Consider the following 19,762-nt stretch of genomic DNA (forward strand, 5'->3'; position numbering starts at 1 on the left):
GCCAAATACAGGAAATACGTCATGTAAGTAGACAAGTGGTCAAGTTCAAAGACGGCAAGTGTGGGTAATTGGACATGGCAAATGTGATCCACAATAAGCAGGAAATAGGAAAGGGGTCCTCAGAGTTAAAGATGACCCTGACATTGCCTGATTTTAGAATGATAAAAAATAGGAAAAAGGAGTTGACGCAAAGCGAGGACACAACTTTAATAGGCAGTTTATGGAAAATATAATTCAAGATTTACTTTTTGTATTGTTTTATACATTACAGATCTCTTCTTTTCAATTGAAATGTATGTTTAAATGCAGAGGACTGGTTAAATTATATGTATTTTCCAAGTATAGAGCATGCATTTTAAATAATACTAACTAAATTACTTAAAAATAAAAGTCCTGAGTATCCATTTCCTTTAGATGTAACTTTTTATGTTTTTTTTATTTTGATGCCTTTCTTTATTTTGAACATAAAGAGGGCTTTTGTGTGTAGGACATATTTTGTCCCTTATCTCAAGACTCAAGTGATGTATATCGTATATAGTTGGTATGTAACGTTGTAAGTTTAATTGTATTTTGTCTTTTTTATTTAAATTAAAGTTTTTTGCCATGACTAAATAGACTTAAATATTTATTTATTATTAATAATTATTTTGGTAGAAGCCAGATTTATTAATGATTGATTAATGAATATGTTAACAGTACATTTGTTTACACAGTACATTGGGAGTTTTTAACTGCACAGGCCCTACATATATCTCTGGTCTCAGAATCAATAAGTCGCTGGAGCACAGCTGCGAAAGCAAATCTGAGACGTTTTGAGAGAGATGCATTAAAATGACCCGTTCCAGCGACAGCAGCATGGTGACATTTTGCTGACTCGTGTTATTTTACTAATAGAATCAACAGCCTTTATACACCCTCTGCCTCACCAGATACCATTATTTACAACCAATCTGATTTTTGCTGTCCGTTTTTTATCAGCACACTGGGCATGGTTGGAATGGATGAAGGTTTTCAGGTTAGGAATGTAGTGTTACATCTGATTGTGTATGATTGTGTTTTTGTCTCCAGGATCCTGCGGCAACGTCCACTTTGGAAGCTGAAACAGGAACGAGAGAACCCGAGTCAGTCGCTATCAACTACAAGCCCTCCCCGCTGCAAGTGAAGATAGGTAAGGCACTTTCTCATACAGCCAGTTATCTGACTAAGACACCATATCGTCACCAGTGTAATTTGTGCATTTGAGTGTAAAAACGACTGTATTGATTTTCCTGCTGATAGTGTGATTGTGAAGCATATGGTTTGGAGTGAGAGTTAAGAAGCGGCGTGTGAAATAGATGGCCAGGGTTTTCGATAAGTTTTCTTCAAGTCAGATTTTTTTTCACAGAAAATGTTACTGCAGTCTTTAAAATACAATTGTGGAGGTTTTTTTGGCTTTCCTTTTCTACCAGGAAATTTGTGATTTCCGTTTAATTTGGGCAAAATGTCCTTCTGTTGAATTGAAAAAATGTTTAATGCCCAATTTAACTTTAAGGGCCCTATTTTAACGATCTGAGTGCGTGGTCTTTAACGACGGGAAAAATGGTCGGTCCAAAAGGGTTGCACGTATTCTCTTAATGAGTCATGGGTGTGTTTTGGGCATAACGTGCAATAAACCAATCAGAGTCTGATCTCCCATTCCCTTTAAAAGCCATAACTGCGTCGGGCTGAAACTAGCAAAAAACACTTGCGTCCGCATTGTGCCGGGTGTATGATAGGGCCCTAAGCATGCTATTTTACTTTGTGTAAATGGCAATAATTAAATTATAGAAGTAATTTATATATAATGAGAAACATAATATAAGGGTCAATGACATGACATGTATTTTTTGTGTCCGAATTCATTATTTTCCTAATAAGAATTTTAATAAATGCATGTCATATATCAACAATATTTCCTTTATGAATAAACACATTTTGAAATTCAATTGACTTTTTGAGTTGAGATGTTTGAAGGACCAAAAATGTCATGTGGTTTATCCTAATAATTTTTTCCCCTCTAAAAAAATATTTAATTTTAATGTTTCATTGGCTAACAGCAGAAAGGAAAACAGCATTGCGTATTGCTCAGCCCTCTCTTCCACTGTTTTTCTCTCCTGTTTTGTGTCTGTATCTCACACGCTTTCTGTTCAGAGATGTTTGGTTAGGGCTTCCTGAAATACAGCAGTTTCTGTTGTTAATTAAACTTCACTTTACAGTCCTCCCTCTGACAGCCTTATTACTTATGGCACCGCGCAATAAATAACCCCCCCCCCCCCCACACACACACACGTCAGGCAGAAGTCAACCTCAGACTTCACGCCTGAAGAAACTGTTCTCCAGCCAGAGAGCCATGCAGAATGGAGAATATTAATAAGACTGTAGTCTTGACGCATACTAAAACTTTGTGTTGCCATGGTATTGATCCAACTGACCCACAGTCGCAGTGTAACTGTGGTTAAATATGTATGCAAGGAAGACTCATGCTGCATTGAAAATTACATACTGTCTGAGTAGGTATTACTTTTGAATTTGAATTTACTTTACAACCGTTAAATGAGTACGTTCTATATAGTAGGATTATGGATACTATGAATGAAATCGGACATACTGCATCCACCATGATGTTACTGTCACGTGACTTACCCGCGTCAGTTGCGTCACTTCACTGACATTCATAAACCCTCTCCCGTGGCCTCATGGGATAGTAAAGTTTCCATCAAAGAGAATCAGAATCTCGGCAGAAGTAGTAGGTTATCTGGGGACTTTTTTGATCCCGGGGCATGGAGCATATGAAAAAACAAAAATGGAAACTTTTGGAAACGCTGCTGACCCCATTGTAGTTTGAGAACTCAGTTTAGACGGACCAAAACGGAGGCTGAATCCGAAATTGCCCCGTAAACCCTCAATCGCTATTCCCTACGTTAGTCCACTTATACAGTTCACTTGAAGGAGGGAATGAAAGTGAGTGAGCGAATTTGGACAGCTTTTGAAAACGAGGGTGTGGCTACCCACATTCTGGATCATTGCGTATCCTTCCCTGATTTGTCAAGTCCCTATCATATGACCATTACGCTACTGGAGCACCACAATTACAGACCAGAGCTATCTCTCTCAGTGGCTCTGTAACAGACCAGCCTCGACGACCGTGTAAACAAGGGCGTAGATTTGGTTTGAACATTGGGGGGGTTGAACGTTGGTATGCTGCCTGTTTTTTTTTTTTTATTTACTTTATTTTATTTTTTTATGTGTATTGTTATTGGATAATTTATTTCTTCCTATCTATCTATCTATCTATCTATCTATCTATCTATCTATCTATCTATCTATCTATCTATCTATCTATCTATCTATCTATCTATCTATCTATCTATCTATCTATCTATCTATCTATCTATCTATCTATCTATCTATCTATCTATCTATCTATCTATCTATCTATCTATCTATCTATCTATCTATCTATCTATCTATCTATCTATCTATCTATCTATCTATCTATCTATCTATCTATCTATCTATCTATCTATCTATCTATCTATCTATCTATCTATCTATCTATCTATCTATCTATCTATCTATCTATCTATCTATCTATCTATCTATCTATCTATCTATCTATCTATCTATCTATCTATCTATCTATCTATCTATCTATCTATCTATCTGGCCTACATGCTTTAACTGATTACAAATTCAACATATACAAATATGAAAGAGACAACATTTAGACATATATTTTAAGATTTTTACATTCCACCTTAATGCATTTAAAAAATGTTTTTGAAGGGAAACACATTGGCTCTTGAACAACTGTAAATCATTGATAATTACAGACACGATTGAAAAATGAACTAGCAAAACAGACGGCTGCTTTGGTAACTTGTTATACTGATAGTTATAGCTAAATACATTGCAATGGATTAGCTAGCTAAAATATATGTGGTGTGTACTTAGCTATTACACAATATTCTTCTACCTCATTCTCAGTACATGCTTTATTTAAATTTTTTTGCATCCCTCTCTGACCAGCAGTTAAATATAGTCCGCTGTGCAGCGCTTCTCTTCTTTTTTGCCGCTAACGTTACCCGTGTGCTTTCAAACACCACTCTTGTTGTTTGGTGAAAGTGCAACTCATTGATTTGGCGTTACCAATCGGTTCAATGGAGGGGGGAATATTTTTTGTCTGATTTATTATGACAAACTCATATTTGATTAGGAACAAAATTATTGTTACAAAATAAATGAATTCTACATATTTTTCATTTGATCTACTGTGATTTTCATGTTGAAATATTGGGGGGGTTGTAACTGATGGATTTGAATATTGGGGGGGTTACCTCCCCCCCCCCCATCCCCCCCTAAAACTACGCCCCTGCGTGTAAACAATAACTTGACAGAACTGCAAGCTTTGCTGACTTTGTTGACCTTTTTAGCAGCCATTGTGCAGTTAATCTCTGTATTTTATAATACTACAGCCACCTACATGTGTAAGCTGTCAGTAGAGCAATCGTCAACTGTTTACACTTGTATGCGCATGCCCAGTGTGCATGAATGGTCATGTGACGTGTTTTCAGTCGTGTAATGTGGACAGATTTTTTTCTGAAATACAGTGGAAATGCCAGTATGGACTATATATTTAAAACGCCGTGTTAAAATGAAAACGCACTAATGTGGACATAACTTAAGAATGACCACAATTCCGTATACAAATATTATGATGACTCCAACGCTGTTTGTTACATTTTGAACGCTGAACATTCAATGCAAATCAATGGTAGGCTTTCAACATTTAATTTGTTCTATTCATTCTTTTGGTAGAGAAACAACGAGAACTCGCAAGGAAGGGCTCTGTGAAGAATGGAACTGTGGGTAGTCCAGTCAATCAGCAACCCAAGAAAAATAATGTTATGGCCAGAACAAGGTGAGACTACTCCACCCTCATTTTCACGAGTTATAACTTTATAAAGGGTGTGTTCACACTTGTAATTCAGTTCTTTTGGTTTGTTTTGAGAGGGAAAATACCGAACATCCAAAACAATGCTGTGCTTGGCTAGATCCGCTCAGACACATGGTGGTATTTTTTACCAGCTGAGAGCTCTCAAACTGCTTATAAAAATGTGTAAAGGAGACAAAACGGTGTCAGGGATTCCTCTGTTACACATACAAATGAAGATCTGCTGCGAGGAGACGGCAGTTCTGACACCTGTACTGAAATCTAATGGTCAACATAGCTTTTATGACGAGAAGAACCAGATATTCTGTCCTTTTTAGGGTCGCATTTTGTGACATTGTTTTTGGTTCCTATAGATCTATTTGAAAGTGAAAGTGAAGTGACATATGGTATTTAACCCATCCAAGTGCACATACACACACCCAGAGAGTGCTGGTTATTCACTACCCCCACGACAATTCCTGCCGGACCTGAGACTCGAAACCGCAACCTTCGGGTTACAAGTATGACTCTCTAACCATTAGGACACGACTGCCCCACTGTCTGTGTTGCATTCAGTCAAACCACACCAGTTTGTTTGGAAGCGGACCAAGACCCATGAAACGTTCAGATGGCAACGTTCACACTTATACAAAATTAACCGCACTCACAGTTCATTTTAATCAAACCAAACCTGCCAAGTGTGAACACACCCTAAAACGACTTTCTTACCAAACCAACAAATGGTTCTCAAAAGAAAGAATTGTGCATGAGAAACACCACATGTATTATATGACATTTTTTCAGTGTATGGCCTCATAATAATGGTTGATTTGTTTAGTACATCAGAAATATGAACCGCAACAACATCAAATCGTATAAACAGCAGCTTTATATGAAGGCTGTACAATCTGTGAATGTTAATTAGTGTTAGTGCAGTCCTTATGAGGGCTTCTGTCATCCCACCGGTCCCTGGTGCCCTGTTAGGATTAACGCAAATGCGAGAACCCGTCCACGGGCCTGGTTTAGAGCATAGCTTTAGGCCTGAAGATTAGCTGTACACAGGCCTGCTTATTCTAAAAGCCTGCGGGCCAGAGATTAACTTCAGCCTCTTTCCCTGAGAGAAGGAACAAAAGATGCTCCAGCCTAATGTAACAGGGTTTGATAATGTTAAACTCAGCCATGCCCCTAATTTATTTGATTTCCCTTGGCAGATTTGTCCTAGTACTTAATGATTTTGAAAAATTAGATGTTAAAATTAAAGGTTAATAGTTAAAAATAAAATCTAAAAAAAAAGGTTCTGCCTCTGTTTTTTGAGGGTTTCGAATAGTGATGGTAGATATATCAGATGATATGTGGCCATTTTAGATTAATGGTATTGTGCCTGTGGATAAAAAAAGTGAAAGAATGTTATATATAAGTTCTGTATCAATTACGTACAAATTCTTTACAAATGCAAAATAGAAGAATATAATTGTCTCTAGTGGCCATCAGCAACACTAATTTCTAGATATTGGCTATTTAATGATTATGGTTATTGAAAAACCCATATCACTAGTTTGGCAGATCATCATCAAAGCAATGATTATAAGTACCTATGTATGCATGCATTCCTATGTATATGTGTAGACATGGGCTTTGATTTCACTGGTCTGACAGCCTCTTCCATTTTTCCTACTTTTGTTACAGGTTGGTTGTACCTAATAAAGGGTATTCCTCCTTAGACCAGAGTCCAGATGAGAAGCCTCTTGTAGCACTGGACACTGACAGGTATGACACACTTGACACTAAAAACCTCACTCTGTAGTTCTCTGGGAAATGCTCTAGAAATCTTTTGTGAATATTTGAGAACGCTTCACTTGAAGGGAAGGATTAGAATGTATCAAACGATGAGATGGAAATAAATCCTCTAATTAAAGCTTTATGCCATTTTCCTAGCAGACGCAAAGCAAGCAATCTCCATCTGAAAAGGACCTGACATTTAATCAAAATACCAGCTAAAAAGTGACTTAAAAGTGACTAAAGCTGGTGCCCTTCAGACTGGTGTGAGAAACTGGCCAAGCATAAAATATTTCAAATGAATGTGTTTTCCTGATGGCAAAGCGAGACCCTTCAACTTTGAAAAAAATCAACATTTGCTTTTGAAAAAAGTCATTACATAGATGAACAAAATTGTCCTGAAAGTCTTATTACTAGGGGTTGGAATCTTAAGGCACTTAACGATTCGATCCGATTCCGATTTTGGGAGTAACGATCCGATTCCCAAAACGATTTTTAAAATACATTTTTGGTAACTAATTATCCTGCTGTGCAAATACATTAACTTGTACATTAACCAAAATTGGAGCTTATATGTGTTTTTTTTATAGTTAGAATATCTGTTTGACAGTATTGCCATATTAAAAATGATTATGAAGATTTCTTTCAATACTTTTATTTTAGTTTCTTTAGAACGTTTGAACAAAAAATGTCTTTAAAGCAAAAAAAAAACGTTTACTTTGGTTAGAGCCACAACAAAATCTTTAAAACATAGGCTAATGCAGAAGAAAAACAACTTTAGCGCTCGCTGAGAAACCAAATTCATTGTGTGCGCATAACTTCTCACATGAGAAAACTTGCAGAGCTGCAACAGTCATGTTAGAGACATTTAATCACTCACCAAAACAAAATCTTTGTTCATTCGTTTGAAACATTGTGCTGTAGTTCAGCAATATTCGATAAGTCATTCCAAAAATTATGCCACGGATGTTGGTAGGTTTATGTCCCGGCCACCGCATCGGAGACATAGGAGGAGTGTTATTAATCATTAATGGCAAGGAAAGCACATTATAGCCTACTTGAGCACCACTTCGTTATTTTGGCTCAGAATTTTGTTTGTTGGAAATATGAACTTAATTTAGAAATGCTTTTGAAATTAAAAACTTTGCATTCAATAAGCAAAATACATTTTTGAAAAAAACTGCATAAAACGTGCGGGTGTTGAACCCTCTCACCGGCAAAAGTGTCCCCACGGGTGCGACGCCCCTGAACAGGTCGTAGTTTGTCCATTTTATCTTAAACGAAGCCAATTCACCAGCATACGAACGTTCGCCTATCAACAGGTTTTTCGCGCGCGCCCAGTGGTGAAGTGGCCGTTTGAATTGAACACAGAATCGATTCTGAATTTTTGAGAATCGATTCTGAATCGCTGGATAACGAAGACGCGATGCATCGATGCATGGACCTTTTCTCTCACCCCTACTTATTACACTGTGCGTTAAACTTTAAGGAGCACCATATTATACATTTTTGTTGCATTTTCTGAGATCATTGATTATTTAAGATTATTTATTATTAAAGGTGCAGTCCGTAAGTTTTGCCTCTGTCGCCATCTCTTTTTGAAACCTGCAATTGCAGTTATTTGCAGAGTTAATCATCTGTACGTGAGTGTGGATGAATCTAATGTTTTGAGGAGTATGTGCAGCTTGCTGTCAGTCACCACACCGGTGTGGATTCTGTACTTCAGAATCACAGATTCTACGTCTTGGAATATAACCTAAATAATAATTTTCACTGGAAAATGTCTTCTGAACAAGTAAGTAAATGTCTGCCACTCTTGAGAACAAAACATCACAATAAATTGCGCTACCAACGAGGATTAAACCTAACGATCGCTCATATCACATCAAACCATGCAAATTATTATTATTATTGTTATACTTTGTTCTCAAATTGTTCATGTTAACAGCATTAGCATTACGTGACTTTGTGTATTTAGTGTTTATTAGCGTTACCTGTAGATTTCAATTTCCATACAGTCTATTCTTTTGCTTTTGACCACGGGTGAATCTCCAGTTGTCACTGATGATGGTCGTTTGGACCTTTCTGGATTACAATCGCCCTTCAAAATGATGTTTAATTACTCCAGCTGCTGTGAGAAATGGCTATAAATGATTCGCTGAAGAACATGCGGTCCGCTCCTCACGTGTGTTACTACTACTAGCCGGACTCTTTCTTTATGTATACAGACGTGGCGTAATGACGCAAAGACATGCTTGAATTTCCTGTGGAAATCCACCATACCACTCTAATTATAACACATTATTACAAGCTTACCGTTGTGAATGGGTTAAGGAGATAGTTTTGAATACTGGCTTGTTGTGTACTTGTCTGGATAATTTTTAGCCAAAAAAAGTTACGGACTGCAGCTTTAACATAATTTTTCTTGATTTATTTTCACATGACCATTGTCCACCTGATTGTCCATTGATGATCCTTCAGAAATCTTTCTAATATACTGATTTGGGGCTCAAGGCACAATTTTATTATTATTATTATTATTATTATTATTATTATTATTATTATTATTATTATTATTATTATTATTATCAATATTATCAATGTTTGTCCTGCTTCATATTTTTATGGAAACTGTGATGCATTTCCCCCCATGATTCTTTGATGGATAAAAAGTAAAAAATATTTTTAAATAAATTAATCTTTTGTAACATTATAAATGTATTTACTGTCACTTTGATCAATTAAATGCATCCTTGCTGAATACAATTATTAATTTCTTAAAATAAAAAAAACTTGCTGACCCCAAACTTTTGAGCAGTAGTTTATGTAAACTTGCTATTGCTAATTGTGATGTTATAACCTTGTCAATTTTTTAACAATGTTTTTTTCAGCTTAATTTTCATAGCTACATTATATGATGTGTAAGTCTCCTTGGTACAAATAATTCTGTTATTTAAAAAACAGTGGAAAATATATAGTTTTTTATGATAAGGGACAGAAGCTATGTTTCCATCCACCTATTTTTATGCACGTTTTGGGATATCTCCTAAAAAATACTGGATGGAAATGGCAAGATGCACATAAATTATTATTTTTTGCATAAAAATTTATGCACTCAATTGAGACGTAAAAACGTTATCCGATAAGAAGACATGCACATAAACTACGATGGAAACACATTTACCGAATAAATTCAACAAAAAAACTCAAGTGGCTTTGCTAAACAGTGGATGTGATTGGATAACTAGACTAAACAGCGAACCAGTTTAATTGCACAGCATCTCAAATATTGTTGAGCAAAAATCTGTCATCAAAATCATTTGGTTTAGTTCCCTTCCCAGAAGTATCTCACATGATTGCATTTCCGAACACCAGGCATCCGAGCACAAGATAACATTCAATTCACATTTATTTGTATAGCGCTTTTCACAATACATATCGTTTCAAAGCAGCTTTACAGAAAATGCACGTGTCTACATTACAGTTTAGAGTGATCTGTTATCAGCGTTGACTGTGTCCAAGTAATGTATTTCAGAAATGTACTACGTATACAAATCATGCAGTTAGCTAACAATGTATTAATTTAAGGCAGAAACAATGAGCTCATTGAAGTAATGAATACATGTTAACAAAATGGTTAGGAAATATATGTACAATTTAGCATAGGTGCATGTTGATTAAGAGTTTGATTCATCTGAGGTCCTCGCAGGAGTTGGCGTCCTCTTGAGTTAGCTCTTCACATGTGTTGGGGCATCTTCATATTAAGAGGCTGGATCCAAACTGGAACTGACATACTCCTTAGTTACTTCGGGATGGGCGTCCCGAGATAAAACAGAAAAGCAAATGGAAAATAATTAGTGTAGCTGCTGTTCATAACATTAAGCAAAGATAATCATGTTCAAGGTTCAAGGTTTTGAGATTGCCTAAAGAGAGAGACTTTAATATAGATTTAAAGTGGGAGAGTGAGTCTGAGCCCTGAGCATTATCAGGAAGGCTATTCCAGAGTTTAGGAGCCCCTTTAGTGTACCTATCCTAAGTACTACCAGAAGCCCAGAGTTTTGTGACCTTAAAGAGTGTGATGGATGTAGGGTGATAGAAGATTGTTTAAATACACAAGAGCTAAACCGTTTAGGGCCCAGGACATCTTGCCTCAAGCAATTTTCACACTCCTCTTCACCCAGCTTAGTGAAGCTAATGTTCTTCTCCTTCACGGCCTTCCTATATGTTTCATAGGAACATCTTTTTCCTTGTAATCTTTGAACATTAACTGAATGCTGACATCACTTGGCAGGTACCTCCTATGTGGGGCATGCTCACGTCTGTAATGGCTGGAAGTGGGATTAAATGATTCGATGTGTTCAAATATTGAAGCCATGTCAATTTTATTGATGGGAGTGTGCCTTCCTCTGCGTTCTTGTGGTGGTGTTAGACTTGAGGAGATTGTATTTCCAATGACAGTGACTATCAGTCTATCGTTTTTTGGATGATAGCCCAAAGTTGTTACAAATGTAGTTTTACAGACTTCCTGTTGTTGGCCAAGGTCATCTTTCAGATGGTACTTGAGAGACCTGGTTCGTCTGCTAGGAACAGCTGAGGTGTGGCACATGGTCTGGCACTGTGAAACCATGTGGAAAATAAAGCTCTTTTTCTCACTGTAGGACATGTTCCAATATGCTGTCCCCTTTGATCCTCAGTTATTTTTTGAACGCATTTCTTCCTACACATTGGACCACAAGGCTTCCCCATCTGTGGAATCTTACTTTGTCTTTGACCGCAAACTGCATACAATCCCCTTTGTGACAAGGCTACCAAGGCAGACAGCAGTATCTGCGGTGTCAAAAACGGGGAAACAAAGCTAGAACGCAGTAACATCACTTACTGTGGTTTAGGGCTGCAACGACGCTTCGACGTCATCGATGACTACGAAAATACGTCGACATGCGTGAAATGCGTCGACGTGTCACATTATTTACGTTCTAGAATAGAATTGATCTAGAATAATGGCGGCTTCTGCTCCCGGGCATAGTGAAAATGATCATTTATCATATAAAGCCATACCGCGACATTCAAAAGTGTGGGAGTACTTTAAACAGAAGCCGTATAAAACTGTTCTTTGTTCGCTCTGTAACGCCGATTTCACACTGCACACGGTGGCAGTGCAGAAGCTGTGTGTGTGGAGAGCGGGAGCCGCGCGCGCCCGTTGGCCTTTCACACTGCCAGTGTTTGTCTCGCGCAGCTGAACCGTGGTGTGTGTATAGCAAATACAGACAAATATTGTCCATTCGGTCACATTTTCCGGTGTTCTTCTCTGACCCGAGTACGTCTCGTGCTTTTATTTATTATGGGCAGCATATATCTGCTTCAAATGCGACCGGGTTCCCCTCTGTCCCAAACACATTCATATACAACATGTTGTATATAGGTAGTTTACATGATTAAAGTAACATTAAAGTTAAGATATGCCTCTAGTTTTAATCATTTTAAATGTGTCTTTGAAGTTTGGGCAAAAACTTCTGGCAGCTTTGTCGTTGTTTATGCACACATCTTCAAAATAGACGATTAGTTATACATTAACAATATGCTGAAAGTTCCTGGATGTGAACATTTTGCAGTGAATACAAGTGCATTTTCGTTTAGGCCTACTATTGACACAATAAGTAAATCATACTCAACTATTATAGTAAACAATATTTCCTAATTAGGCCTACTCTGTATACATTTTATGATGAATAGTATCATCAGTTATACATAATGTTTAAAATGCCTCGTGTTCATATATTTCATTATAAAATGGCACTACCCTAAAAAGTACACTACCCTTCCTGAAATACAATTAATATTGTAATCATTCATTGATTTCATGTTAAAATAATATACAAATTTACTACCCTCTTTGAAATACAATAATCAGTAAAAAATAATCATCAGATTAATCTGGAAAAATAAGCGTTAGATTAGTCGACTAATCGAAAAAAATAATCGTTAGATTAGTCGACAGAAAAAATAATCGTTAGTTGCAGCTCTACTGTGGTTTGCCTTGGTAGTGGCTTGGGTTTTGTAGTTACTGCAATTTTGACACTCTCGTTTCTCTAAAACTGGACAAAATTGAACCAGCAAACTTTGTCACAAGACAGAACAGATGTCACAAAGCCCATTTCAAGTCTTAACTCAATTTTTACCAAATGTGTAGTTACTGCGCTTTGCCTTTGGACGGCAGTATAGGTCAGTAGCAATACTTTGTAATTGTAATTGATAAAGAACTTAATTGGTAACCAGTGTAGAGATGATAAAATTGGTGTATGCGATATTAGATTTGCAACTTTGGATGGAAACATACATATTAAAGAGTACATAACACATGCAGTTTCTGCCAATCTCATGTTAATCTTGAGTCTCTATAGAGAAGTATTGCATCCTTCATATCTGCGAAGTGTATCAGATTTATAAAAGACAGATATGCTGTACCGATTCTCACGAATCCTGAAAGAGTGTATTTGGAACAGAAATACTCATATGTCCAACTAATTTTTTTAAACTTTGGCCATGTTTAGCATGAGAATCCAACTCTTTAACAGTGTAAATAAGTCAGAATGCATGAAATAGCACTAGACACCCCTTAAGCATTCTAGACTATGTAATGTAACCATTAACAGTACAATTCTGGCCAGAATTTGTCTCGTGTCTAGGATTCCAGCCCTGAGAGTTGGAAAAAAAGCAAGAAAACATGTTTGTTGACAGCAGTCCAAAACCACTTGAAATCATCGGTATCATTTGTGTGGCCTACACCCTTCGGTAATGAGATGTGTCACAGTATGTGTTCATCCATAATAGCGTGGTTGCTGTTCAGCTCAGATGATCAGGCACAGTGTGCACCGTCTCACACAGATGGGTCTCTTAACTTAATGCTTTCTGTGTTGCCAGCTGTCTGCTGTATCTCTGTGACCTCAGCTGCCTGCACTCGTGATTAAGTCATGTTTTAGGTCACCCGTCCTTCATCGTCTCTCTCTTTCTGTTTTTTCTGTTTCAGCCTGTAGCACTCATTCCCTGACATTTAGTTCGTACACCCACTGTCTCTCACATGCTTGGAGGTTCTGCCCATCACATGCTTGTACAGACTCTTCCAACACTTGTTCTTGCTTGTGTTCTTATTCGTTTATTGGAGAGCTCAGCTTTTTTAAAACATGCCTGTAATTACAGCAGGAATCAACAGAAGGCTCCAGATTGTCGCTGTTGATTTTTCCTGATAAATGAGTTTGGCTGAAATGTCATCTTCACATTTCTCTCTCTCTCTCTCTCTCTCCCTCTTGCTCAACTGTGACTAAATAAAGTCTCATTTGTCATTGTAAAAATATGTCTCATATGATTAGAAACATTAGAGGAGTCCACGTTGAAAAAACAAATCGTATCGCTGTATTTGATTAGCCTGGTCCTACCAGACGCTCGTACATTTCATTTTTACAGAGAGTCTGGCCACTCTCCATTGACAAGCATTAACTTCCTTGAAGGCGGGTACTCTGTTGAAGTTTAAAACTATTGGATCTGCCCAGAGACCCTCTGGATCTGCCATAACCAATCGCTAACGTTTGGTCGTGACATACATGTAATCTCAAACTAGTGTACGGCATCAACGTCATCGCAAATAATATAACAATTAACAATAAATATAATACAAAAGAAAACAGAAAAAAAATGCTAGTGAGCACAGGTATGTCTTTAAACGGTTTTAAAGTTGGGGAAGAGCTAACCTCACTGGGCAGGTTGTTCCATAATCTTGGACCCACTACAGAAAAAGCGTGATCACTTTGATTTGAGATGCACTCTGGGAATTGTTAAAAGGAGCTTATTTGAGGCATTAAGCTTGAATTATAAGGCTAATAAAGCTAAACTAAATATTCTGGAGCCATTCCGACGATTGCTATAAAAACATATATCAAAGTCTTGTAATTTTGAGCAGTTATGTGAGCAATTTCTTCTGAGGTTTGCTGCAGAAGGGCAGATTTCATTGGTCGGTTGCTGTTTATCTGAAATGAAGGTGTCCAATTGTGACTGTATACTTTCTGTTGTTTTTTAGTGACGATGACTTCGATATGTCCAGATACTCCTCGTCTGGATATTCCTCAGCCGAGGTGAGATGTCTAAGGGGCCAGGTATTTATGCACTGAAAAAAAAAGTCATTTAACAATTTGAACCATTGCCTTAAAATCTCTACAGTGCACCGTTACAATAAATTGACTGCTAATTCAATGGAAAATGTACAATAGCCTATTATATAATATTTATATTTTATTTTATTAATTAATTAATTAATTTTTAATTTTATTTAATTTTATTATTTATTTATTTAATTTAATTTTTCTAAAGTGACATCATGTCATAAAAGAACCCCTACTATTTTAAAGGTTTATTTCACCCAAAAATTATAGTTGTATTACTAAATTATCAAATTTTTATATTATAATTTTACAACATTATAAACATTCTCTGATTACTAACAATTTAGTTCTGTTCTTTTGCCACAGCAAATAAACCAAGACTTAAACATCCAGCTTCTGAAGGATGGCTACCGATTGGACGAAATCCCAGACGATGAAGACCTGGACCTCATCCCCCCAAAATCAGTCAACCCCACCTGCATGTGCTGCCAAGCCACTTCCTCCACAGCCTGTCAAATTCAGTAACCCCACCCTCCCTTGAACCCCTCTTGTCCCAACCCTGTGAGTTAAGCTCACAGTTAGTATCCTCAGCATAGATTAACTGCTAAAGAAGTTGAAAACAATAGAATGGGTGTATTGAAATGAGTATAAAATAGAGAGAAAATAACGAATGAAAATGCACAAGAAGTATGTAACTGTCATTTGGTTCCTCCTATGGTAGGACGTGAGTCTTTGTATCATCACCAGAGGGCGCTAGACGTAGGTGTGGATAGCTGTAAGATGCGTTGAAGTGTATATAAATGCATGGTGCAACATTAAAACAATACAGCTGCTCAAGTATCTTTTAAAACAGAACAAAAATGAACATTTCACACTACAGATTCCTCAATACCCACATTTTTTTTGTCTTAAAAGGGTCATGACATGGATTTTTTCAAATGATTTTAATATGTTCCTTGAGGTTCACTTATAATGTTAATAAAAACATTTGCACACGCACACAAAAAAACAAATATATGTGGAAAAACTGTTATTTTCAACCCTCATCCTGACAGTCTGAAATGATCTGTTTATAAAGGGCGGCTTCTTTAAGGCTTGTCAGTAAATGGCCTGTGTTATGATTTGCTAACGTCATTGTATAGGAAGCATTATCAATGGCCACTTGATATCGTATGCGAGTAAGTGTTTTGAACATTAATCCATATAAAACCATTATTTACAGACCAAGCATTATGAAATCGTTTACTTACGATTTGCTCACAATCAGCTTACTGCTTCATCTGTCAACAAAGGTTTCTTTGCAAACTCTTATTAAACTGTGCCTCGTTTACAAAACTATCGGCAGTCAAATTCTCTGAACAAACATATAATCTTCTGACTTGATCCAGGAATCAAGTACGTGGAGTAAAGTGAACGCGCATCTGTATACTGTCAGTGATTTATAATGGGTTCTATTTGCTTTTGACGTGATGCTTACATCCGGGGTAGGCTAGTGTCCGCCATTAAGCGAATGCAAGTGGGCGGGGCCAATGGTGCGATGATGTAAAACTATTTGTCGATGTCTTGCTCTGGAGGCAGGCATATGTAAATGTATTTGCCCCTGTGACATCCGCCAATATCCAAACGAGTTGTATTTGGAGCTTGATTTAAATAAATGCTTGGTTTATACTGAGGAGGACGTTTAAAGCTCTGAAATGTGCAGGGTGTTTTAATGGTACAAAGACCTCTTATATGGCAAATTTTATTTCTCATGTCATGACCCCTTTAAATACCCCCACGGTCCATCAGGAAGGGCCCCTTTACAACAAACCAGAAATGTGTTCCTTTTAACTTTATACTTATTTAAAAAATATATTAATTTAAAGAATAATAATAAAAAAAATATTTTGATCTTTTGTCAGACCTAAAAATTAAATTTTTTATTTAAAGTCATAATTTTTGTTTTATAGGTTTAACCAAGCAAAATCCCTCTTGGATATGTTTTTGGGTTTTACTGCTCTAAAATATCTGCCTTTGTTTAGCTGATGCTTTCTTGCTTTCTAATGAAAGGGTGTGTATAGAGACCAGGCGAATTTCTTTCTCAGATGATTTACATTTCAAACTTGTGTATTAATATATTATCAGTAGCTTTGTAGCAAACACTAATAAAGGGAATACTCTTCGGGTGTGTTCACACTTGGCAGGTTTGGTTCGGTAAAAACCTCTGTTAGTGCGGTTCATTTGAATAAGTGTGAACGCTGCCATCCAAACCTGGTGCGCACCGAACAAGCGGACTTCCAAACAAACTCTGTTGTGGTTCGACTGAAATATTAACGCAACATGGACCAAAGGAATCTAAACGAACCAGGCTGTGATGACACAGGATGCCACCCTAAATAGGACAGAATACTCAAGCACACATGGTTTTTCTCACTATATTCGCGGTTGCCTATCACACTTCAGTACAGGCGTCAGAACCGCTCCTTCTTGCAGCTGATCTTCATTTGTGTGTGTATTGGAGAAATTACTGGTAATGTTTTGACTCCTTTTCACATTTTCTAAGCTCTTCGTGAGTTCCCAACGGATAAAAAAAGACCACCATACTGTATGTACGCACATACAATGTGCGCATTTAGCCCAGCACACAGCATTGTTCTGGATGTTCGGTAACAAAATATACGTCATAAAAAGCCTTTTTTTAATCTTTAGGTTTGGTGTTATGCACAATATTTTTGGATTAAAACCACTATAACAGTGTTATATATTTTGTTGACTTGTGTATTTGCATTATCCCAGATGTTTCCAAGAATGAATAAGCAAGAAATAAGAGAAATAAGCGATTTTAACCAGGACACGGGCCGTGTCTGTGCGTCGCCTATCAATGACATCATATTATATGTTTTATTAGACAAGGGAACAACTGTTTGGAGACCTTTATAGACAGAAAATGAATTATTGTACAGTAATACAGTATTTCTCCATCATACAATGTTTTTAAATGAATTGCATGCATAGCAACACAAGCCATTCAGCATTTATTAATATGATATTCAAATATCGATCTAGCTTTACTGCATTGTGTGTCTCATAGCAGCCGCCGAGCGAACGCACAGAGCGTCAATTTCTACACACTCAAATGTATCTAATATGATAAAACAGCGCTGCGTTAGCCCTTATACGTTAGATCGAGAGAAGTGGAAGCAGCGACTGTGGCATAATAAAAGCTCCGCTGCTGTCGCCATGTGTCGTCTCTCATTAGCAAACGCTTCAGCGACCTCGTTCAGCTCCCACAGCACTCGGCTCTGCTCTGCTTCATTTACAGTAACGTTAATAATCTCATCCATGAACATGATTTCTGCCTTCCCGATTCTTTCCCACCGGCTGTGAGGTGAAGACGACAACTCCCAAGATTCCACGCTCAATCTTGGCGTCATCAAGCTACACCTTTGTTTCGAATAGGCGACCTCTACTGGCGAAAAACTACATAGTGTGCCTTTAAAAATTGACTGTGTGAACACTAAGTGAACCAGGACTAAGTGTATAGTTTTCTTTTTTTGGTCCAGACCAAAAGAACCGAATTACAAGTGTGAACACACCCTGAAATTGAGATATCCATAGAGAAGACACCAATCTGTTACGAGACAGCAGATGTGATTCTTAAGTCAGGGAATCTCATTGAATAGTTGAGATGCGTTTACTAATGGAGACTCTTTATAGAACTTATTTTTTTGCTTTTATCATAAGGTTTCGATCAGGGTTGCTGCACACAAACCCAACACAGTTAAACTGGAGTAAGGGAATTGTAATCACTTATGTGTTAGTTTTCAAAGATAAACAAAAAAATATACCTCTAGATAAGATAATTCGGTACAATTTTCTCATTCAGTGCATCTATTTTTTGAGAGCGCTTTGTTGAGATTTATTAGGAGGGGAAGAATGCTTGCATTGATTTACTTGAAGATAATAGCAGCTGCCAGATACATATCCCTTAATCTCTGTCATTAGCAGGACAAAAATACAATAGGTTTTGTTCATCTGATTTGTGCCAAAATGCATAAAATGCATTGCTTCTTTATTTTAAAGATGGAACGGGCATGAAAAGCCTTTGGCCAGTTTTCAAAATGATGCCAGAAATCAATTTTACACTTTAGTGCTCTCGTCTTTATAGTATTTTTTTAAAGTGCAATACCATTTTGTCAGACATTAAGTGTAGTACCCCGGAACAGAATACTCTGCGTTCGCTGTTTCGCTTCAATTTAATGCCTTTCTTTACAAACGTCTTTATAAATTCATCTCCGCTGTTTGGCCAAATCGCTATCACGTCTGTTAAGCAACATCGAACACTCAAGTTTCTTGTCGTTTTGAAGATTGTACTGTTCTCTAGAGTATTTGTGTCTTCTGTGTGTCATGAAACTGTTGTTGATTTTGTCCAACTCTCAGAGCACCTTATCGTCTTGCATGTACATTGCCACCCAGTCGCCGTTGCCAGCTGTATTTCCCCTTTGCACCAAGCACCTACACTAGTAACACTCCAGTTTTTAGCTGATGTAGTAAATTAGGAGCATTTATGAAGGGAGATTATAATAGTATGATAATGTAATATTTTATGTTTTAAAAACTGCCGTTTAAAAGTTTGGGGTCAGAATGAAAATTTGTTTTAATCTGCAAGGATGCATTAAACCGACCCGAAAATGACAGTAAATACATTTATGTCGTTACAAAAGTATTAATAAAAAAAAAAAGAAGCTTTCTAACAATCAAAGAATCCTGAAAATGTTTTGTTTCCACAATAAATATTAAGCAGTACAATAATAAGAAATGTTTTTTGAGCACTAAATCAAAAATATTACAATGATTTCTGAAGGATCATGTGACACTGAAGACTGGAGTAATGATGCTGAAA

At 37.0% G+C, this 19,762-nt stretch overlaps 1 protein-coding gene across 2 annotated transcripts in view; it reads left to right on the forward strand.

The window, feature by feature from the left end:
• Nucleotides 1–16,724, forward strand: part of fam219aa (family with sequence similarity 219 member Aa) — a 28,319-nt gene extending 11,595 nt beyond the window's left edge. The window contains exons 2-6 of one of the 2 annotated variants that reach the window (XM_079835220.1): nucleotides 1,069–1,168; nucleotides 4,837–4,939; nucleotides 6,638–6,718; nucleotides 14,799–14,853; nucleotides 15,247–16,724. In XM_079835220.1, coding sequence (XP_079691346.1) covers nucleotides 1,069–1,168; nucleotides 4,837–4,939; nucleotides 6,638–6,718; nucleotides 14,799–14,853; nucleotides 15,247–15,405 — 498 coding nt within the window. In that variant the 3' untranslated portion in view covers nucleotides 15,406–16,724. Of the gene's footprint in view, nucleotides 1–1,068; nucleotides 1,169–4,836; nucleotides 4,940–6,637; nucleotides 6,719–14,798; nucleotides 14,875–15,246 lie in introns of both variants that reach the window. The other variant, XM_079835219.1, reaches the window with a different exon arrangement.
• The last annotated feature ends 3,038 nt before the right edge of the window (nucleotides 16,725–19,762 follow it).

The sequence above is a fragment of the Gobio gobio genome (assembly GCF_949357685.1).
Source record: "Gobio gobio genome assembly, chromosome: 14".
Taxonomy (NCBI): domain Eukaryota; kingdom Metazoa; phylum Chordata; class Actinopteri; order Cypriniformes; family Gobionidae; genus Gobio; species Gobio gobio.